The following is a 21,358-nucleotide window of genomic DNA, read 5'->3' on the forward strand; positions in this document are numbered from 1 at the left end:
GCTGGGTGGGCGCCTATGGGGGGCCCTGTCTGACCGCCATGTGACTCCCCCAGCCCCACACCCTCCGTGGAGTGGATCCGTCTCAATGGCCGCCTGCCCACGGAGCGCGTCACCCTGGAAAACTCCCGGAAAACCCTGCGCATCCGGGACGTGGAGGAGGACGACGACGGGGAATATCAGTGCATTGCCCGCAACACGCAGGGCGTCGCCCGCCACAGCTACAGCGTCACCGTGGAAGGTACCCGCGGGGCGGGGCTGTGGGCAGGTTGGGGGGCACGGCCGGGCTGGGGGGCAGGGCTGGGCTGGGCGGCTGTGGGTCGGGAGTGAGGGGCACGGCCAGGCTGGGGGGCAGGGCTGGGCTGGCAGGGGCTGCGGTCGGGAGTGAGGATCGGCAGCTCTCACCCCCCATCCCTGCCCCCCAGCCGCCCCATACTGGGCCCAGAAGCCCCACAGCCGGATTTACGGCCCCGGCGAGAGCGTGCGGCTGGACTGCTCCGTCTACGGGAAGCCCCTGCCCCAGGTGTCCTGGAGGATCAACGGTGTCCCCTGGAGAGGTGAGAGCGGCGGGGGGGCATCGAGGGGGGATGGAGGGAGTGGGGCAATAGATGGGGCGGGGCGCGGCAGGGCAGAGGGCAGGGTGGGGCGGGGCAGTGGGCAGGGCAGAGGGCGGGGCTGGCGGGCAGGGACACGGGGGGGCACAGCAGGTGTCTCTGCAGCCCCCCAGCTGCGTCTCGCCCCCAGAGCTGGAGCCGGAGCCGGGGCGGACGCTGCGCTCGGGGACCCTGATCCTGGGCCAGGTGCAGGCCAATGACTCGCTGGTGGCGCAGTGCGAGGCCGTCAACCGCCACGGCCACCTGCTGGCCAACGCCTACGTCTACGTCATCCGTGAGTGCCCGGCAACCACTGCCCCGGCAACCGCCCCGGCAACCAACAGTCATCCCCCCAGCAACTGACCCTCCCAGCAACCGCCCCGGCAACCAACAGTCATCCCCCTAGCAACCGGCCCCCCGGCAACTGGCAACCAGCCCATCCCCAGCAGCTGGGCCCCAGCAACTGCCCCTGGCAACCAACAGTCATCCCCTAGCAACCAGCCCCCTGGCAACTGCCCCTGGCAACCAACAGTCATCCCTCTAGCAACCGACCCTCCCAGCAACTGCTCCTGGCAACCAGCCATTGGCCACAGTCCCATCCCAGCAATTTTCCCCACTGGTGGCTCCCAGGGGCCCCCACATCCCAGAATCCTCTGGAGGAGGTTTGGGGGGGGCAGAGTGAGTCCAGCCCCCCTCTTACCTCCCACCCCGCAGAGTTGCCGGCGAAGATCCTGACGGCGGACGAGCAGCGCTACACCGTGGTGGAGAACCAGACGGCGTTCCTGCACTGCCGGACCTTCGGGGCCCCCGTCCCCACCGTGGACTGGTGAGGGCCCCCCCGTGCGCCGCTCCCTGCCCCCCGCAGCATCCTTCTCCCTCACCCCCCCAGCTGCAGACACCGGGCCCCCCGTGCTGCGAGCTGCCCCGCGGCAGTGCCCCGGGCAGCGGTGACCCCCTAACGCCCTCCCGCAGGTTCACCCCGCGGATGGAGCCGGCCGTGCTGGACGAGCGAGCCTTCCTGCACACCAACGGCAGCCTGCAGCTGAGCCGCGCCCAGCGCCGCGACTCCGGCCCCTACCTGTGCCGGGCCCAGAACCAGCAGAGCAACGCCAGCATCAGCGCCGAGCTGCAGGTCAAAGGTGCGGCGCCGGGGCAGGAGTGCGGGGGGCAGGGGACGATGCCACGGGCGTGGCCCGGCCCCCCCATGACCCGGCCCCTCTGTCCCAGGCGCCACCCGGATCGAGCGTGGGCCCCAAAGCGCTGTGGTGAAGAAATCCAGCAACGTGACCTTCCACTGCCTGGCGCGGTTCGACGAGACCCTGCCGGAGCGCCGGGTGGAGTGGCAGCGGGACGGGCGCCCGCTGCGGGAGTCGGACGACAGCGATAAGTGAGGGGCAGCAGGGCACTGCTGCGGGGAAGCTCACAGCACGGGGGGGACCCGGCTGGGCACTGTTGTGGGGAAGCTCACAGCGTGGGGGGGGGCGCCCGGCTGGGCACTGCTGTGGGGAAGCTCGCAGCACGGGGGGGACCCGGCTGGGCACTGTTGGGAGGAAGCTCACAGCGTGGGGGGGGGAGCCCGGCTGGGCACTGCTGTGGGGAAGCTCACAGCGTGGGGGGGGGGAGCCCGGCTGGGCACTGCTGTGGGGAAGCTCGCAGCGCCAGGCTTACCTGCCCCCGCGTCTCAGGTACTTCATCGACCCCACCTCGCTGAGCATCTCCAACGTGGACTACGCGGACCAGGGGGTGTACAGCTGCCGGGCGCGCACGGCGCTGGATGCGGTGGAGGCGAGCGCTGAGCTGCAGGTGGTGGGTATGTACCTGGCCGGCGGGGGGCTCGGATCTTGTTCCCTCCCGGGGGCGCTGGCTCACCTGGTGGGGGCTGGGGTGGTTCTGACCCATCTGTGCCCGCAGGCCGCCCAGGGCCGGTGTTGGACGTGCGGCTGTCGGAGGAGCAGGAGCGCCGGGTGATGCTCACCTGGACCCCGGGGGACGACCACAACAGCCCCATCGAGAGTAAGACGGGCCCCCCTGCCCCCCCGCCAGCCACTCCCTGCCCCCCTGCCGGCGTCAGCCCAGGACACCCCCTCACGCCTGGCAGCAGGCTGGGCAGTGCTGGGGGGCGTCGAGCTGGGGTGGGGGAGGTTTCCCAGGGGAGAGCTCCTGAGGGGGGATCTTGGGGGGCAGGTGTTTATGGGGAGTTCTTGGGGGGCAGGTGGAGGTTTGTGTCAGGTATTGGGGGAGGGCGGTTCCGGGGGCGGTTTCCAGGCCGGGGGCGGTTCCGGGGGCGGTTTTCAGGGCCGGGGGCAGTTCCGGGGGCAGTTTCCGGGCCGGGGGCAGTTCCGGGGGCAGTTTCCGGGCTGGGGGCAGTTCCGGGGGCGGTTTCCAGGCCGGGGGCGGTTTTCAGGGCCGGGGGCAGTTCCGGGGGCAGTTTCCAGGCCGGGGGCGGTTCCGGGGGCAGTTTCCAAGCCGGGGGCGGTTCCGGGGGCAGTTTCCGGGCTGGGGGCGGTTCCGGGGGCAGTTTCCGGGCTGGGGGCAGTTCCGGGGGCGGTTTCTAGGCCGGGGGCGGTTCCGGGGCCGGCCTCTCACCCCGTCTCCCTGCAGAGTTCGTGGTGGAGGCGGAGGACCGGATCCGGGAGCCCGGCGTCTGGCGTGAGCTCAGCACCGTGCCTGGCCTGCAGCCCTCGGCCCGTCTGCGCCTCCGGCCCTACGGGGAGTTTCACTTCCGTGTGCGTGCCGCCAACCGCTACGGGCGCGGGGAGCCCAGCGCCAGCTCAGCCCCCGTCCACACCAGCCAGGCGGGTACGGCCAGGGCCACCCCGGGGCGGGCGGGGCGCGGGGGGGTCCCCCTTCGCTGTCCCCCCTCACTGTCACTTTTCCCTTCCAGCTCCTGAACGTAACCCCGAAGGGGTGAGCGGGGAGGGGAACAGGTCGAACAACATGGTCATCACCTGGCAGGTAACGTGGGGGGCAGCCCCCCAGCCCCCGAATCCTGCCTCGAAGAGGGGGTGGGGGAGCCGCGTCCTTCGCGGCCTGGGGCCCAGCTCCAGCTGTGGGTGTCCTGTGTTGCGGGGGGTCGGTACAGGGAGGGGACGGGGCCCAGAGCTGGGGGGAGGCGGGTGTTGTGGGGCAGTGATGCTGAGGGTTACCAGATGTTGGTGCTTTGTTTGGGTGTAGCCGGGGTCACGGGGTCGGCTAGGCCGCGGTGCATGAGAGGTTGTGTTACAGGTCGCTGGGGTGTTGTGTGCAGGCTGTGTGAGCGTCGCGGGGTAGCCGTGTGGTGACAGGGTAGCGGCAGGGGGTAGTTGGTTCACACCCCGTGTGTGCGATGCCGGGTAGTTGTGTGCGTGCGTTGGCCAGTAGCTGAGTTGTTCTGACTCCGGGTGTGCGGAGGGCGCAGTGGTAGTTCCGCTGTAGTTCCTGGCGGCTGTGTGAGTCGGCTTGTTCCGGCTGCGTCTCCCGTGCAGCGTCAGCCGGCGAGGGGTCCCCGGGCGTGTCCCCTGATTTGCCCACAGCCTCCTTTGCTCCCCCGTCCCCTCCATCTCTGCTCGGCCGAGCGTCGAGCGTCTCCGCGTCTTGCTGTTGCTGGCCACCCGGGCCGCAGGCGCCTCTTCTCCTCTGGCCCCACATCGCCCGCGCCGGCCCCACAGCATCCCACGGGACGCAGGCGCGGGAAAACCCGCCACGGGCGCCTGAGCTCGCCAGCCGCGGAGAAGCCGGAGCCGGACACAAGGCTGCGGGGTGGAGTCGCCGAGCCCGGCGTGAGGAGGTGACCCGCTGCCACCGCAGCGAAACGAGTCGGTCGGACGCCGCGCGGCCCCGGCCGTCAGAGAGGAGGCGCCGGCGGGAGGCAGACAAATCCAGCGGCCCGGCCCGGCCTGGCGACAGTGACTTGTTCCAGCACGAGCGCCTGGCCCAGCGTGGCAAAGCGCCGGCTCCCTCCTGTCCCGGCACCAGCGCACCACAGGGCAGAGGTTGTGCCGCCACCAGGCTCTGCACCAGCCCCACTGGCAGTGAAGGCTCCGTCCGCGCTCTCCGCCCCGCCTGGCCCGCGCGGCTCCGGTCCCGGCTCGGCGCCAACGTTCGGGGAGAGGCCGTGGAGCAAGACGTGCCAGGACCTCGCTGGCAATGGCGGGACGGCGGCTCGTGGGACGGCTGCGGCAGGCTGCGCCGTCGCCCGGGCGTGGGGACGAGGGGGGCATCCTCGCGGCCGGGTCTTGTGGCCCCCTAAGACACCGAGAACCACTCGACGACCTCCCTGCAGACGGACGCCGGACGGAGCCGGGCGCCTCCCTCGGCGCCGGTCCTTGGTCTGCCCGGTGCTCGGTGGTGCCGTGTGCACCGGGAGCTGCGCCGAGCCCCCACAGCCGCTGGGCGCGGGAGCAGGCTGTGGAATTGCCCTGCCTGGCGGTCGCGGGCGGCGCCTGGGGGCTGGTGTCCTGCGCAGACACACTGCAGAGCCGGGGTCGCTCAGCCGGGTGGCGTGTCACAGGGTCGTTGTGTTGGTACTTCGCGCCGTGTGTGTGTTACAGCGCACTTGTACCGCACGTCACACGCTGTTGATTGCTGCTCTCTCGTGTGTGTCACGAGGCAGTTGCGTTGTAGCTCGCATGGTGTGCGTGTGCATTGGAGCTAGTTGTGCTGTCATTCGTGCCACATCCGTGTGTGTGCACATGTGTTGCGGGGTGTTGTGCTACAGTCGCGCCGTGTGTGCAGGTCTCTGTGTGTTTTATGGGGTAGTCGTGCTGTAGTTCACACCGTCCGTCCGTCCCAGCCGCGTGTGCTGCACACTCGGTATGGGTGTGTTACGGGGTAGTTACAGTGACTGCTGCCATTGTGGGGGTGTTGCCTGGAGTGCGTTGTACCCTGAGGGGAATGGGGGGCCCTGGGCCCCGTGCACTGACCCCCCCTTTCCTCCCACCCAGCCCCTGAACAAATCGGACTGGAACGCCCCCGAGCTGAGCTACCGGGTCCAGTGGCGGCTGGCGGACCCGGGGGGGCGCTGGAACGAGGAGACAGTCGCTGGGCCCCCCTTGCTGGTAACGGAGACCCCCACCTATGTCCCCTACGAGATCAAGGTGCAGGCCGTGAACCCCGCCGGCAAGGGGCCCGATCCCCCCGCTGTAGTGGGGTACTCTGGGGAGAATGGTGAGTGGGGTGCAGGGAAGGGCGGAGGGGCTGGGGTTGCTGTGACCTGGGGGAAGGAAGGGGGAGAACCGTGACCCCCAGCTAAGGGGGCACGGTCCATGGAGGGACGGGAGAAGAGGGGGAAGCTATAACCCCCCCCATGACGTGTGCGTTCCTCTTCCAGTGCCCCTGGGGTACCCCGAGAACGTGGGCGTGGAAATCATCAACAGCACCAGCGTCCTGGTCAGCTGGACCCCGCCCAGCAGAGACACGCTGCGGGGACGCCTCCGGGGGTTCAGGGTAATTGCGGGGAGCGGCTGCGGGTCGGGAGTGCGGGGCACAGGAGGCGGGCTGGGGGCTGTGGGTCGGGAGTGTGGGGCACTGACGGAGCCGGAGCGTGGGGGGCTGTGGGTAAGCAGTGCGGGGCACAGGAGGCGGGCTGGGGGGCTGCGGGTCGGGAGTGTGGGGCACTGACGGAGCCGGAGCGTGGGGGGCTGTGGGTAAGCAGTGCGGGGCACCGGAGGCGGGCTGGGGGGCTGGGCTGTCTGACCCTGTCCCCCCAGGTGCTTTACTCGCGGCTGGGCAGCATGGGCGAGCGGGGCCGGCGCGAGGCCCAGAGTCAGCCGCACCTGGCGGTGCTGACGGTGCTGGGGGAGACGTCGAAGGCCTTACTGGGGGGGCTGCGCCCCTGGAGCCGCTACAGACTGCACGTGGTCGTCTTCAACGGGCACAGCGACGGGCCCCACAGCGAGGAGATCCACTTCAGCACCCCCGAGGGAGGTGAGACCCCGGCCCCCCGCCCAGCCCATGGTGCTCCTAGCCCCCAGCTCCCCGAACCCCCCACAGCCTCCACAGCCCCCCGTGGTCCCTCCATGGCCCCCCAGCTCTCTGAACCCCCACAGCCCTCCGCGGTCCCTCCATGGCCCCCCAGCTCTCTGAACCCCCCACAGCCCTCCGCGGTCCCTCCATGGCCCCCCAGCTCTCTGAACCCCCCACTGCCTCCCAGCCCCCCGTGGTCCCTTCCATGGGCCCCCCAGCTCTCTGAACCCCCCACTGCCCCCTGTGGTCCCTCCATGGCCCCCCCAGCTCCCTGAACCCCCCACAGCCTCCACAGCCCCCCTGTGGTCCCTCCATGGGCCCCCCAGCTCCCTGAACCCCCCCAGCCCCCCCACAATCCCCCAGGTCCCCAACCCCCTGTGTGCTCCACACCCCTGAACTGTCCCCATCTCTGTATGAGGCCCCCGGGCCCCCCAAACTTCCTCCTGGCCCCCCAACCCCCCACAGCCCCCAAGGTCCTTCTGGATCCCCAGCCCCACAAGGAAGGTGAGACCCCCTGAGCCCTGCCAGCCCCCAAGGACCCGCTCGTCATGGCCCCCCAGCTCTCACCTCTCTGCCCCCCAGTGCCCGGCCCCCCCGGCTCGCTGCTCCTGGAGCGGGTGTCAGACACGGCGCTGGGCCTGGAGTGGACGCCCCCCCGGCTCCCCAACGGGGTGCTGACCGAGTACATGCTGCAGTACCAGCAGGGTGAGGAGGGGCATGGCGGGCGGTGGGGGGCAGGATCTGGGGGGGTGGGAGGTGGGGGCGGGGGCTGGGGGGCTGGGCTGCGGGCAGAGGGGTCAGGGGGCGAGGGGTGGCGGGTGGCGGGGGGCAGAGGATGACAGGCTGGGCACTAACCCCCCTTCTCCCCGCCAGTGAACGGGTCAGAACCGGGGCCCCTCTACGAAATCTCCTTCCCCGTCACGCAGCTGAACGTCACGCTGGGCCGGCTGGACCCGCAGGCCCGGTACCGGTTCCACCTGCGGGCGCTGACCCGGATGGGCCAGGGCGAGCCACTGGTGCGTGAGGGCAGCACCGTGCCAGAGCCAGGTAAGGGGCGGGGAGCTGGGGGGCCGCGCCGGGGGCTGCGGGGGGCAGAGCCAGGCCCGCCCCGGCCGCCCCGCGGGGGCCGGCCGTTGCCCAGTGCCTGAGTCTCTGCCCTTCGAGGGCTGACCCCCCCGTCTCCCCCCAGTGCTCCCCACGTTGGACAACATCAGCATCTCGCTGGTGGGCTACGACTTCACCCTCATCAGCTGGGAGCCGAGCCGGCGGCAGGGCAACGTGGAGTTCGAAATCCAGTTCATGAGCAAGACCAGTAAGAGCCGGGCACTGGGACGGGGGCGGGCAACGGGGCCGGCTGGGGGTAGGCCTGTGACCCCCCCTTTTCCTGCCCCCCAGGTCCCGAGCCCTGGCGCACGTCGGGCCAGGCCAACTCCACGCACGGCTCCTACCGCCTGGCCAACCTGCAGCCCGGCACCTCCTACCGCATCCAGTTTGTGGGGCGCAACCACTCGGGGGAGAACGTCTCCTTCTGGGAGACCGAGGTGAAGACCAACGGCACCCGTGAGTCGCCCCTGCCCCCGCATCGGGGCCCCCCCGCCTGGGGGGCCTCGCCCCCTCCCGGGGCTGCACCCCGCCACGCTCCCGCCCCCTCGTCCCAGGTCGGGGGGTCCCGGCTGCACCCCTGTCCCGGGCTGGGGGGTCCCAGGATGGGGGGTCCCAGGATGGGGGGGAGGCCTGGCCCTGCAGGGCCCCATGGGGAGATGGGGTCTCTGCCGGCCCCAAGGGCAAACGGACCCTCCCCCGCTGGCTCACAGTGCAGCAGACAGGGAAACTGAGGCATGGCCAGGCACCCGGCACCGGGGGAGGGGTGGGTGACCAGGCCTGTCTCTGCCCCCCCAGTGCTGATGACTGACCAGCGCAGCTTCGCCACCGAGAGCTGGTTCGTTGCCTTCATCTGCGCCGCCATCCTCCTCCTCCTCATCCTCCTCATCCTCTGCTTCATCAAACGCAGCAAGGGCGGCAAGTACTCGGGTGAGCCCCGCCCCCGGCCCCGCCCCCGGGAACCGCCAGCCACACCCCCCAGAGCCCCAGCCCCGCCCCCGGGAAACAGCCACACCCCCCAGAGCCCCAGCCCCGCCCCCGGGAACCACCAGCCCTGCCCCCTGGGAACCCCCAGACCCCCAGACTCATTCCTGCTCCCCACCCCCATGGGATCCCCAGTCCTGCCCCCAGCCTCTCCATGCAGGCCTCCTGCCCCACCCTCCCAGCAGGGACCCCCAGCTGCCCCACCCCACACCGAGGAGGGGGGATTCTGCCCCCAGCTAACTCTGCCCCCCAGTGAAGGACAAGGAGGACACTCAAGTCGACTCTGAAGCCCGGCCCATGAAGGACGAGACCTTCGGGGAGTACAGGTGGGTGGGGGCAGGGCAGAGGGGCACAGCGGGGGAGGGGAAGGGACTGGGTGGGGGAGCTGTGGGGAGGTGGGACGGGCATTTTTCCACCCCACCCCAAACCCCTGGAAGCCCCCCCAACACCCCATGGGGAGAACATGGTGGGGGGCGGGAATGTCCCCTCTGTATTGTGGGGCCCAGCCCCCTGGGGGGGGCATCCCTAATTGCCTCTGGGGGGACCCAGAATGCACTGGGGTAAATGTCGCATGGGGGGCGTTGGGGTTGGATTTGGTGGCTTCCCCCCACCGCCGACCCCCCCGCCTGGCCTGGGGGAGCCTCTGATTCTCTGTCCCCCCCAATGCTGCCGGCTTTGCTAACGCAGGTCCCTGGAGAGGTAAGCAGGGCTGCCTGGGGGCCGGGCAGTGGGATCTGGTGCTGAGGGCGGGGGCTGGGAGCCAGGACGCCTGGGTTTCATCCTCCGTCACCAGGCACCCCGTTTGCTGCTCTTCTGGCAGGGGGTGACACCCCCACAGTGATCAACGGGGCGGGGGGGCTGCTGACGCTGCCTGCCGGGGTTCAGGGGCGTGGGGGGCCCACGTGTTTGTGGAGGTGGCAGCAGCCCCCAGGGGGCAGAGGAGTGTGTGGGGCCAGGGGCCGGGCGTGAGCTGGAGCGGCTGTACACGGGGGGCGAGGGTGCCCGAACAGCTGTGCACTGCCGGGGGCGCTGGGGATGGTGCGTGGCCGCGACCCAGGCGACTGTGCGACACCCCCCGCCCCCTCTCACGGCTCCGTCTGTCTCCCTGTCCCACAGCTCGTCCATCCTTAGAGCTCGGTAACGCCCCGAGACCCCCCTCACGCCTCACTGGCCCCCCCATTTTGTTCTGGGGTCCCCCCATGCTCCTGGGGAGGGAGAAATGCCATCCCCCTCCTGCCCCTCGGCTGCTGCCCCGCCACGCTCACTGTGCACGCTCACACCTGGGCAGGCTTGGTTCGGGGGGGCCGTTGTACACACGGAAGTGGTGTCGGGGGGCAGGCACTGCGGGGGGCTGATAGTCTTGCACACGTACCATGGCACCCGCCCCCCTCAGCCAAGGTGCAAACCCACGAGTCCCCGGGCAGGAGGCTCTTGCACATCTGCTCACCCCCATTTACACACACTCAGCACCCCGGACATGTATGTGAATAGCCCCCCCTTGTGCACAGCCCCACCCTCCCTTTGCACCATGGCCTTTGCACGCCTCTTCTCCCACCCCCCTGCACACACCCAGCCTTCTGTGCACACTTCTCCATGCACCACACATTGAAGTGAGGGGGTCACATGCCGCCTCACAACCATGTGACTCCTTGCACACTTTGCCACTGGGCTGTTGCACACTCACCCAGCGCACTTCTGCACCTGCACACCCATGTCCTCATAGCATAATGCACGCTTACACCCTGATCTCATGCAGCTCGCCCCTGCTTCTGGGCATGCTCCTTGCACACCCACTTCTGGACACTCACCCTTTGCACACCTCTCTAGCCTGCCTTGTACTCACCTACACATGCTTTCTCTTGCACCTGACATGTACACACCTTGCACACCCAGTTTCATGCACCTTCGACACACTCGCCTTGCACAGTTGCACAGTCACTTCCCCAGGTACCTTAGACACACGCACCTTGCACACTCAACCTGTCACTGCCCTGTGCACTTTGCACGTTCTCTCCTCACACGTCTGCACGGCTCAGACGCATGCATCGTGCACCCTCAGCCTTGCACCCTTACTGCATCGTGTGCTTGCACACCTTGCACACTCAGGCTGGCACACATGCACCCCTGCTTTCTCTTGTTCCTGGCACGCTCACCCTTGCACGCTGACCCCGGCACACAGCCCGCGTCTCTCATCCCTTCTGTCCGCCCCGCCACAGCGACAACGAGGAGAAGCCGTTCGGCAGCAGCCAGCCCTCGCTCAACGGGGAGGCCAAGGCGCTGGGCAGCGACGACAGCCTGGCCGACTACGGGGGCAGCGTGGACGTGCAGTTCAACGAAGACGGCTCCTTCATCGGCCAGTACAGCGGCCAGAAGGGCAAGGAGGCAGCCGGCAACGACAGCTCCGGGGCCACCAGCCCCGTCACCGCCACGGCCACCCTGGAGTAGGGCCTGCCTGCCGCGGGGGGAACCACAATTAGGAAGTGGGGCAAATTCCTGTTAGTGCCCCCCTTCCTGCCCCCGGAAAATTAGATGGGGGATCATTTAACCGGGATTCCCTCCTTGACCCCCCCAAAATGTCAAACCCCCCGTGCAGGGAAACTGGTATTTTAGTGCCACTCCCCCCCTCCCAAAGCATCATTTATCTTCTGCATGGGATGGGCCAAAAGCCTTTGGGAGCCGAGGGGTTAATGGGGGTAGGAGCTCGGATGTGGGGGTGCGTCTGGAGGGGGCACAGACCCAGGTTACATTTGCCAAAAAACAGAGCCCTCCCCACCAATTCTCTGAACCATTGTGGGTTAAAACTCCCCCCCCCCCAGCAGGGAAGGAGCCAGAACAACCTGCAGGGGGGCTTGGGGCTGGGAGCCCGGATGCCTGCGTTCTCTCCCGGGCCCTCTCCTGTCGTTTAGACCAGTTGGCTTCCTTTCAACTTGGGCGCGAGTTGGAACTTTGATCATTGTCCAGTTCAGCCCCAAATGCCTCGGACGCTCCCTCTGCGCCCCCTGTTCCTTTGCATTTTGGGGGGGCTGTGCCTCACACAGCTGGCTTCTGGGATTCCCCACACCCCTCCCCTGCCAATGCTGGGACCCCCCCCCACTATCTCCCTCCTCCATTCACTTTTACTCATGGGTCTCCCCTTGATTTTTGGGGAGACCCCCAACTGCCCCACACGTCTCCTCCAGCACCCACACCATGGACTCTCTTGGGGGCCGGTATCGACATTTCACACACACCCCAAAAAAGGAACCGGCCCCCCTGCTTTTCTCACACAGCTGCCTTTGCAAACACATTTCTCAAGCCAAGTGGCCTCTCTCGTTCCCTCTGACCCCCCCCCTCGAGCCCCTGCCTGCCTCCGTCAGGATCTCAGCTTCGCTCTGTTTCCCCCCCCAAGTTTCCCCCTTTTTTGCATAAAACAAATGATAAAAAAAAAATAAAAAAATCAGCTCCGGCCAGGCGGTGTCGGCGCCCATGTAAATAGGCCGCGCTGCGGGCGCGGTTGTGCTAGCCGTGTGTCCAGGCCTCTGTGTGCGTCGGGTTAGTTGTGGCTTTGATCGCGTCAAAAGAAAAAAATTAAAAAAAAAAAAAAAGTCCCCTCTGGAAATCCAGCCCCTCTTGGCTCCAGGTGTGGATGTCGCTGACCCCTTGTCCCCGTCCCCCCCCCCGGTCAGCTCTGTCACTGCGTCTCGATCGATGGCTTTTTATATATATCTGTACATAGCAAACAGAACTCTACAACGGTGGAATAAAAGCTGAAACCTGGCGTATGATGACGGGGCCTTTTCCTTTGTGGGGGTGGGATACTATGTGCGTTATGGTAGCACGCCCCTGTCTGAGAAGACAGGCGAGGGTTATTACAGGTAGTAGGTAGCGTTTCTGCCCAAAAAGAGAGGGGAGGAATATTATATATATTATGGTAACAGTCCTTTCCCAAAAAATGAAGGTGGGATATTATGTATTTTAAGGTAGCAGCCCCCAGCTCCCCCCAAAAATGGAGGGAAAGAACATGAGGTGTATTACGGCCGCATTCACACCCCGACGCCCTCTATTATGTACAGAATCCTTCGGAGGATCTCATATTAGATGTATTGTGGTAGCTCCCGCGAAGTGTGGGTGGGTGGAGCTATTAGGTGCACTATGGTATCACCTACACATCGCCGCCTCCCCGTTTATAGGGGGAATGTTACATTTATTGCACTAACGCGCTACACAAAGAGACCCAAGGGGGTAGCTATATTGTGTATTACGGTAGCCCCCCAATTGATAGGGGGATGTTACGAATATTACAGTAGCAGCTCCCCTCGCCCCACTATTGCGGTGATATTCTGTGTATTAAGGTAGCACGGTCACTTGCAATGGTGAGGGACATATTATTATGTGGATTATGGTAACACCGCCCAGATCTCGGCGGGGAAATACCTAGTATTACGGTAGCACCCACCTGTGCGGGAGGGGGGGGAATATTATGTATATTATGGTAGCTTCACTCCCTGCCCCAAAGGAAACTGGGGGGGGGTGACACCTGAGAGTAAAGGGGCGGGGATGGGAGCCGGGACTCCTGGGTTCTCTGCTGGGGGGGCGGGGCTGGGAGCCGGGACTCCTGGGTTCTCTGCTGGGGGGCGGGGCTGGGAGCCGAGACTCCTGGGTTCTAACACCCTCAGCCAGGAACTGGGGAGTCAGCGCCCAGGAAATCCCCGTCTGGGGGTCGGGAGACCAAGGGGTCGTGGCTGGGGGTGTCTCTGGGCCCCCCACAAGCCCCAGCTCAGCCCCACCATTAGACACCCCGAGCTGCGCCCTAGATCCACCCCACCGTCGCCCCTCCATGCCCCGAGACACAGCTCACGGGCCCGCAGCGCCAGACCCCCCGCAGACACCCGGCCCGGGCACACACGCCCCCCTGCCCCCAGACATACCCCCAGCCCCCCAGCGCTGTCATGCTGCGGGGGCGGGGGGCCAGGAGTGGGACGCAGGCGGGGCCTTTCCCCGCTAGGGGGCGCCGGGGGGTGCCATGGGGGGGTCTTTGTTCTCTAGCTGCCGGGAACCTCCCGCCTCGCTGCCAAATCCCAGGCGCTGCTGGGTCCCCGCAGCGCCCCAGAACCCCCTGGGCACAGGGGCCCCTTGCTGCGGAGCGGGGGGGCGATGGTGCAGCGGAGACCCTGTGATTGGGGCCGCGCTGACGCAGGGAGCCGGGGGGGGGGACACAGAACCGGCCCGCCCGGCTCCCCCAAACCGGCCCCGCCCCCTAGGGGGGTCCTGGCTCCCCCAAACCGGCCCCGCCCCTCGGGGGGGTCCGGGGTCCCCACCTGCTAACAATGGAGCGGGGACAATTCAACCCTTGCGCTGCCACTCGGGGTCCGCCCCCCAACAATGGGCGTAAGAAACACACCAGCCCCCCCCCCCCCGAGCCGCGAGAGAACCCAGGCATCCGGGCTCCCATCGAGCGAGCACAGCGGGGGGGCTGGGGAGACCCCTCGGCTGGGTCAGACGAGGATGCAGAGCGGACAGACAGACGAGGGGGAGAGGTGGGGGCGGGGTGGGACTGGAGGACGGGGGAGGGGGCGGGGCCGGAGGGGCTGGGGGGGCGGGATCCAGCCACCGCCCCCCGCCCCGCCCCCAGCCAGGGACGGACCCGCCGCCGCCCGACCAGCCGCGTCCTCTCCGCCACCCCGCCGACCCCCCGCGGGGGGAACCCCGCTCCCCCCAGCTATGCCGGCGTTGGGGGGGGCCGGGGCACAGAGCCCCCCCCGCGCCCCTCCCTGTCGGACGGGAGGCGGCTGAAGCCCGCTGAGCCCCCCCCGCGCCTCCCCCCCGCGCCCCCGTCTTCTCCGTCCTTGGCTCCCCGCGGCCCCCCCCGGTTTCACCATGGGATGTAACATGTGCGTGGCGCACAAACCGGAGGAGCAATACAAGGTCATGCTGCAGGTAGGGGGCCGCGGGGGGGCCGGGGGGCTGCAGGAGGGGTGGAGAGTGGGGTAGGGGCGGGGGGCTGCGGATGGGGGGACAGCGGCTGCGGGGAGGGCGGGGGGCCGGGGGGCTGCAGCAGGAGAAGGGGAGCAGGTGGCTGGGTTGGGAGGGGGTCGCGGGGGGGCGGGGAAGGGGATCTGGGGGCTGGGGCCGCAGGAGTTGCCGGGGGTCTCCGTGCCGGGGGGGGGGGGAGCAGGGAGCAGGTACCCGTCTCAGGAAGGTTGCCTAGCAACCAACCTCCCCCCATCTCTGCAGTGTTTTGGGTCTGGGGGATGCAGCGAGGGGGATGAATGAGTGACGGGGGAGGGGCCAGGGACCCCCCCTCCAGTTACCCTCCCACCCCCCCAACTCAGTCTGATCCCCGTCCCCCCATTTCACCCTCCCCCATCCAGCCGCGTGTCTCTCTTCCCCGCACCCCCGGCTGCAGCTCTGTCCATTTCTTCCCCCATCCATCGCCTGGGACACACACTCCCCGGATCCCTCCCAAGGGCCCGTCCCGCTGCCCCGCCTGGCCCGAAGCCGGGCACAGCCCTGCCCCCGTGAGCAGGAGGGAGGGGCCCCAGGACGCCCGGTGCCCCCCACTCCCTACCCGCAGCCCCTGCCCCCCCCCCAGCCCATAGGAACGGGGCGCCCCGTGGCGTGTTCGGGTCCCCTGGGCCGGGCCGGGCGGTCAGAGGTTTAGGGACCCCCGAGCCGGGGGCTGCATCCCTGACCCGCCCCCCCGGCCGATCGCCAGCGCCGGGCCTCGCCTCGCTGTGACCCCGGGTGCGCCCCCCCCAGCCCCGCCTCGCCAGGCTGGGCCCCCCCCCGGCCGTCCCATGCGCGACCCTCCCCACCCCCGCAGCGCTGCCGGGCGCAGGGCGCCCCAAGATTTATCGGGGGGCGGCAGGATAAGGTCCTGTCTCTGCCGCAGCCCCTCTGCGCGGGGCTGAGCGAGTCGGGCTGGGGCCCGTTTCCGGGGGGCCGCAGGGGGATGGGCCTGCCCAGCTCAGAATTCAGCGCCCCAAGTCCCTGCAGCGGGGGGGGCCGCGGGGGGAGACGTGGGGGCATTTCATTGTGGCCGGGGAGTGAAGGGCACCGGCAGGGCTGGGGGGGCGCAGGGGCTGCGGCTCGGGAGTGAGGGGCTGAGGGGAGCTGCTTGGGGGGCTCAGGGTGGGGGCAGGGTCCTCTCTCACTCCCCCCTCCCTGATCCTGTGTCAATGCTCCGAGTTTCCATGGCAACCGTTGCTGCAGTAACACAAGGCTGGAGATGGAGACAATGTGATGGGGGGGTCCGGGGGATCCCTCCCCAGCCAGACACCCCGGGGGGTGATGCCCCCCCCCCCGCCCCTGGGTGTCCCCGCCGCCCCTGCTGGGAGCTGGACCTGCCCTGCAGGTGTCCGCACTGGGGGGGCTGGAGAAGGGGGCCATGGTGCGCTGTCCGGTCCGGCGGGGGGGGTCTGTCCGGTCCGGTGGGGGGGTCTGTCGGTCCGGGGGGGGGGGTCTGTCCGGTCCGGCGAGGGTCTGTCGGTCCGGCGGGGGGTCTGTCGGTCCGGCGGGGGGGTCTGTCGGTCCGGCGGCGGGGGGGGGGGGGTCTGTCCGGTCCGGTGGGGGGTCTGTCTGTCCGGTGGGGGGGTCTGTCCGGTGGAGGGGGTCTGTCCGGTCCGGCGGGGGGTCTGTCCGGCGAGGGTCTGTCGGTCCGGTGGAGGGGGTCGGTCCGGCGGGGGGTCTGTCCGGCGGGGGGTCTGTCCGGCGGGGGGTCGGCCCGGCGCGCTCCCACTCCGCTCTCCGCAGGTGAACGGCCGGGAGCTGTCCCGCCTGTCCCGCGAGCAGACGCTGGAAGCGCTGCGCTGCTCCAAGGAGCCGCTGGTCATCCAGGTTTTGAGGCGCAGCCCCCGGGCGCGGGGCGCGGGGGAGGGGGCAGCCCTCGCCGTGGACCCCGCCCCCCTCGTGGACAGCGGGACGCAGACGGACATCACCTTCGAGCACCTGCTGGCGCTGCGCCGGCTGCGCCCCCCCAGCCCCGCCGCCGCGACGCTGGAGACCTACGGGACCCCCGAACTGTGAGTGACCCGCCGGCCCCGCTCCCCACCGCGGCCCCCGGGCCCGCCCCGCTCCCCACCGCGACCCCCAACCTGTGTCCTCCTCCGCAGCGCCCCCCTGGGCCACGAGTACTACGACCCGCTGGAGTTCATGGAAGGGGGAGCCCCAGAGAGCGAGCGGGCGGAGGAGCTGGAGTACGAGGTGAGCGGGGGGGGCGGGGGGCCCGGACGCCTGGGCTCTCTGCCGGCCCTGTGGGGGGGCGGGGAGCCCGGACGCCTGTGTTCTCTGCCGGCTCTGGGGCGGTTGGGGGGCCCGGACGCCTGGATTCTCTGCCGGCCCTGGGAGGGGCGGGAAGCGGTCGGGGGGGGGGGCGGGGAGCCCGGACGCCTGGGTTCTCTGCCGGCCCTGTGGGGGCGGGGAGTAGTCAGTCGGGGGGGGGGCGGGGAGCCCGGACGCCTGGGTTCTCTGCCGGCTCGGGGGGGCGGGTGCTCGGAGGGGGGCTCCACTCGGGCTCTGACCCCCCTCTGCTCCCCCAGGAGGTGGAATTGTACAAATCGAGCCACCGGGATAAGCTGGGCCTGACGGTTTGTTACCGGACCGACGAGGAGGACGACGTGGGCATCTATGTCGGAGAGGTGGGGGAGGGGTGAAGGTGGGGGACTGTGGGGGGAGGGGGCTGGAGGTCCATGGGGGCGGGGGAGGGGTGTCATGGGGCAGGTGGAGAGTTGGGGGGCCTGGCGGGCAAGGAGCTGGGGTTGGAGGAGCAGGGGTGGGGGAGGGGCCCAGTTGCATTGGGGGGCGTATGGGGCCTTGGGGAGCAGGGAGAGGGGCTGGGAGGCGGGATGGACCAGGACGCAGCTCAGCGGGGCGCAGGCAGAGGGACGGGCTGGAGGCCGTGGGGGGCGTTCCTGGCCCGATATCCCAGCCCCCCTTCTCCCCCCAGGTGAACCCCAACGGCATTGCCGCCAAGGACGGGCGCATCCGAGAGGGGGACCGGATTGTCCAGGTGAGGGGCGGGGGCTGTTGGGGGCCGGGGGGCTGGCTCTGAGTGCTCCTGCCCCCCAGATTAGCAGGGCGGGGGGCTGACTCCGAGTGCTCCTGCCCCCCAGATTAACGGGGTCGAGGTGCAGGACCGGCAGGAAGCTGTGGCCATCCTGACCCAGGAGCAGCAAACCAACATTTCGCTGCTGCTGGCCCGGCCTGAGACCGAGGTGAGGGCGTGGGGAGGTGGGGGGCTAGAGCGTGGGGAAGGAAGGGGCGGAGGGGGAGGTGGGGGGCAGAGAGGGCTGCGGCAGGGCACTGGGGGCAGGGGGAGATTTTGGGGTCACTGGGAAGCGGGGGGCACAGTGTGGGTTGGGGGCTGACCCTGCCCCAGCTGGGGGAAGCCGGGAGCGGGGGGCCGTGGGGATGGGGGGCTCCCCGGGACGGGCTGCCTGGGAGGGGTTGAGATTGGAGGGGGCACGAACTTGACCCCCAACATGGCCCCGTGCGCCCCAGCTCTCCAAGCGCTGGAAGGGCAGCGACCGCGAGGATTTCCTGGACGACTTCGGCTCTGACCAGGAGGGGGAAACAAGACCCCGAGTGACCCCCAGCCAGCAGGTGAGGGGGCGCCGTGGGGCAGAGCCGGGCAGCGGGCACCGTGGGGCAGGGCCGGGGGGCCGGGCCGGGGACGCGGGGGGACCAAGGGGCGCCGGCGGCGGGTCAGGGGGCGATGTGCAGGATCGCGGGCCGGGCAGGGGGCGATGTGGGGCAGGGCCGCGGGCCGGGCGGGGGGCGATGTGGGGCAGGGCCGCGGGCCGGGCAGGGGGCGATGTGGGGCAGGACGGCGGGCCGGGCAGGGGGCGATGTGGCGCAGGGCGGCGGGCCGGGCAGGGTGCGATGTGGGGATGGGTCGCGGGCCGGGCAGGGGGCGCCGCGGGCCGGGCAGGGGGCGATGTGGCGCAGGGCCGCGGGCCGGGCAGGGGGCGATGTGGGGCAGGACCGCGGGCCGGGCAGAGGGCGCCGCGGGCCGGGCAGGGGGCGATGTGGGGCAGGACCGCGGGCCGGGCAGGGGGCGATGTGGGGCAGGGCCGCGGGCCGGGCAGGGGGCGATGTGGCGCAGGACGGCGGGCCGGGCTGGGTCTGACCTGAAACCGTCTTCACCTCCCCCCCCCACTCACCTCCCCCCAGCGCCCCGGCTCCCCCGCGCCCGGCGCCGGCCCCGGCCCCCCCGCGCCGCCGCTGCCCCACAGCCAGGAGCCGGACAGCGGCGTGGGCCGGACGGACGAGAGCACCCGGAACGAGGAGAGCTCGGAGCACGACCTGCTGGGCGACGAGCCGCCCGCCACGCCGGGCCCGCAGCGCCGCCCGCCGCCCCTGCCCGCCCCGGAGCCGCCGCCGCCGCTGCTGCTGCCGCCCGACGTGCCCGGCCTGACGCCCGAGGAGCAGCGGCGCTACCGGGAGCTGCTGCAGCTGCGCGGCCGCCTGGGGCCCGGCCTGGAGCCGGCGCCGGAGCCGGAGCGCGGCCGCGTGGCGCTGCTGGAGGAGGAGCTGCGGCACCTGCAGTTCAAGTGCCGCAACATCCTGCGGGCGCAGAAGATGCAGCGGCTCCGGGAGCGCTGCCTGCAGGCCTGGCTGCTGGCGCAGGAGGGCGCCCGGCCCGCCCCGGCCGCCGAGGGCCCGCTGCCGCCGCTGGCCGACATCAGCGAGCTGCCGGAGCGCGCCGAGCGCGACAGCTCCAGCGCCTACAACACGGGCGGCAGCAGCCGCAGCACGCCGCCGCTGGAGAGCCCCCTGCGGCCCGCCCGCCCCGCGCCGCCGCCCAAGCCGGGCCGCCTGCGGCGCGCCCAGGAGGCCAGCCCCGGGCCGGCGCGGCGCGCGCGGGAGGACAGCCCGGGCGGCGAGGGCCGGGCGGAGTGCAAGGGGCGGGCGCGCGGCGAGGGCGCGCGGCGGCCCGGGCGGGACCGGCTGCTGAAGGCGCGGGCGCTGAAGATCCGCGAGGAGCGCAGCGGCATGACGACGGACGACGACGCGGTGAGCGAGATGAAGATGGGCCGCTACTGGACCAGGGGCGAGCGCAAGCAGCAGCTGCTGCGCGCCCGGGAGCAGCGGCGCCGGCGGGAGCTGATGCTGCAGAGCCGGCTGGACTGGCAGCGGGAGGCGGGCGAGGGGCGGGCGGCGGCGGCGGCGGCGGCGGGCGGCGGCGGCGGCGGGGGCGCGGCGCCGGCCCCCCCGAGCTCAGCATCCTGGCGCTCAGCCAGCGCAAGAGCCTGAAGAAGCGGACCCGGCGCAGCCTGGACAACTGGGTCACGATCCAGGAGATGCTGGCGCACGGCGCCCGCGCGGCCGACGGCCGCCGCCTCTACAACCCGCTGCTCTCGGTCACCACGGTCTGAGCCGGCCCGCGGGATCGGGACCCCCCCGCCCCGCCCCGCCGCGACCGCCGGCAGCCGGGGGGAGAGCCCCAGTGACCCGGAGCCGGCATCGGGCCGTCCTACGCGGGCCCCCCAGGATCGGGACCGGGGCTGCGTGACGCACAAGGACGCGGGGGGCTGTACATAGAGCACAAGGGGGGGCGGCGGACCAGCGGCCCCCCCCCCCCCGGGCCATTTTATGTCGTGTCTGTGATTCGTGGCGGTTCGGTTTTCGCTGTTTCTCTTCGTCTGAGCCCGGCGGGGGGCGATAACTGACCCCCCCGTCCCCCTCCGTCCCCCCCCCCCCCCCGCGAGCCAGGAGAGAACCCAGGCGTCCTGCTCTCACCCCCACCCCCCCTCGTCATGTCTGCGTCCCCCGCGCCCTTCCCGCTCGCCCCACCAGGGGGCGCTGCCGCGGACTCTGCCGGACGCCTGGGTCCCAAGGCCGAGCCGCGCGAGCGGAATAAAGCGAAGCCTCGTTTTTACTCCTTTCCAGGCGGTGCCGTGCGGGGCCTTTTCTGTCCGCGCGCCCGGGGCGTCCTCAGCCCCCCACTGCCCGGCCGGGCCCCCGGCGCCCCGCCCAGCCCCGCTGCTCTGAGCCCTCCCGCGCCGGAGAGAGAACCCAGGAGTCCTGGCTCCCAGCCCCCTGCTCGGACCACGGGACCCTGTGAGCGCAGGGGGGTGGCCGCCCAGAGCCAGGCCCCCATGGGGCCGGGACACCCCCAGGGCTGAATGCCCCCCGCCCCTCCCCCCGCTGCCTGGCCCCACTGCCCGGCCTGGGGGCCCCGGGGGCCCGGAGAAATGAAAGTTAAAGCAGCGTCGGTCGATCCGCCCCCCCTTGCTCAGCCTCTGGGGGGGACCCCGCCCCCAACTCGCCCCCTCCAGCCCTTCGGTCTCCGGCGGGGGGGAGGCTGGTGGCCGGTGCCAGCGTCCTAGCAGCTGGGTTCGCCGGGGATGACACGTGCCACACACCCCCAGTCACGTGCCAACACCCCCCCCCTGCTTCTTTGCCTGCCCTGAGAGCAGCCAGCCCTTGTCCGCCCCTGCTGGGCACATGGGGAAACTGAGGCACGCCCAGCCTCGTACACTAGCGCAGACTGTTCCCCTGCCCGCTGTCCTACAGGGGCAAGCGTGAGCCCCTGGGGGACCCTACAATAACAAAGCAGGATTTCCGGTAGGTCCTTCAACAATCACAGCCAAGGGTCAATACAGTGCAACAATCAACAGCTTCATGAATGAGTCAGTCACGCCTAGGAGCGGTCAGAGAACCCAGGCGTCCGGGCTCCGAGCCCTGCACTGGGGGCCTGCCTGGTTCTTCTCCAGCCCCGCCCTCTCCCCACATCCGCGGCGGGGGGCACTGGGGGACAC

At 70.3% G+C, this 21,358-nt stretch overlaps 2 protein-coding genes across 3 annotated transcripts; both read left to right on the plus strand.

The window, feature by feature from the left end:
* Window positions 1–53: 53 nt before the first annotated feature.
* LOC137149646 (neural cell adhesion molecule L1-like) lies at window positions 54–12,375 on the plus strand (the record flags this gene model as incomplete). The annotated part of the gene is made up of 20 exons (XM_067543182.1): window positions 54–238; window positions 423–554; window positions 742–885; window positions 1,305–1,416; window positions 1,563–1,729; window positions 1,818–1,977; window positions 2,276–2,400; window positions 2,502–2,603; window positions 3,192–3,389; window positions 3,475–3,545; window positions 5,513–5,735; window positions 5,899–6,014; window positions 6,278–6,494; window positions 7,116–7,238; window positions 7,407–7,580; window positions 7,723–7,845; window positions 7,929–8,093; window positions 8,433–8,564; window positions 8,872–8,944; window positions 10,835–12,375. Coding segments are annotated over 20 exons (2,971 nt in total), but the record flags the coding sequence as incomplete, so codon positions are not given.
* Window positions 12,376–14,239: 1,864 nt separating this feature from the next.
* On the plus strand, window positions 14,240–20,743 carry PDZD4 (PDZ domain containing 4). Of its 2 annotated transcripts, XM_067543162.1 has the most exons (9): window positions 14,240–14,534; window positions 16,350–16,618; window positions 16,709–16,799; window positions 17,135–17,233; window positions 17,542–17,604; window positions 17,708–17,809; window positions 18,096–18,197; window positions 18,768–19,735; window positions 19,786–20,743. In XM_067543162.1, the coding sequence occupies exons 1-9, from the start codon at window positions 14,475–14,477 to the stop codon at window positions 19,970–19,972; spliced, it is 1,941 nt and encodes a 646-aa protein (XP_067399263.1). In that variant the 5' UTR covers window positions 14,240–14,474; the 3' UTR covers window positions 19,973–20,743. The 2 variants fall into 2 exon arrangements, with proteins under 2 accessions (XP_067399263.1, XP_067399262.1); XM_067543161.1 differs by lacking the exon at window positions 17,708–17,809 and having other exon boundaries at window positions 18,768–20,743.
* Window positions 20,744–21,358: the final 615 nt, after the last annotated feature.

Source organism: Emydura macquarii, unplaced genomic scaffold (genome assembly GCF_026122565.2).
Source record: "Emydura macquarii macquarii isolate MOO-44397 ecotype Brisbane River unplaced genomic scaffold, CSIRO-AGI_Emac_v2 contig_796, whole genome shotgun sequence".
Taxonomy (NCBI): Eukaryota; Metazoa; Chordata; order Testudines; family Chelidae; genus Emydura; species Emydura macquarii.

Bases quoted from the DNA above. Each gene is read 5' to 3' on its own strand.
- PDZD4 (XM_067543162.1), top strand. From the start codon at position 14,475: ATGGGATGTAACATGTGCGTGGCGCACAAACCGGAGGAGCAATACAAG. The intron at 16,800-17,134 runs GTGAGCGGGGGG...CTGCTCCCCCAG, and splicing joins CGGAGGAGCTGGAGTACGAG to GAGGTGGAATTGTACAAATC. The intron at 17,810-18,095 runs GTGAGGGCGTGG...CGTGCGCCCCAG, and splicing joins TGGCCCGGCCTGAGACCGAG to CTCTCCAAGCGCTGGAAGGG.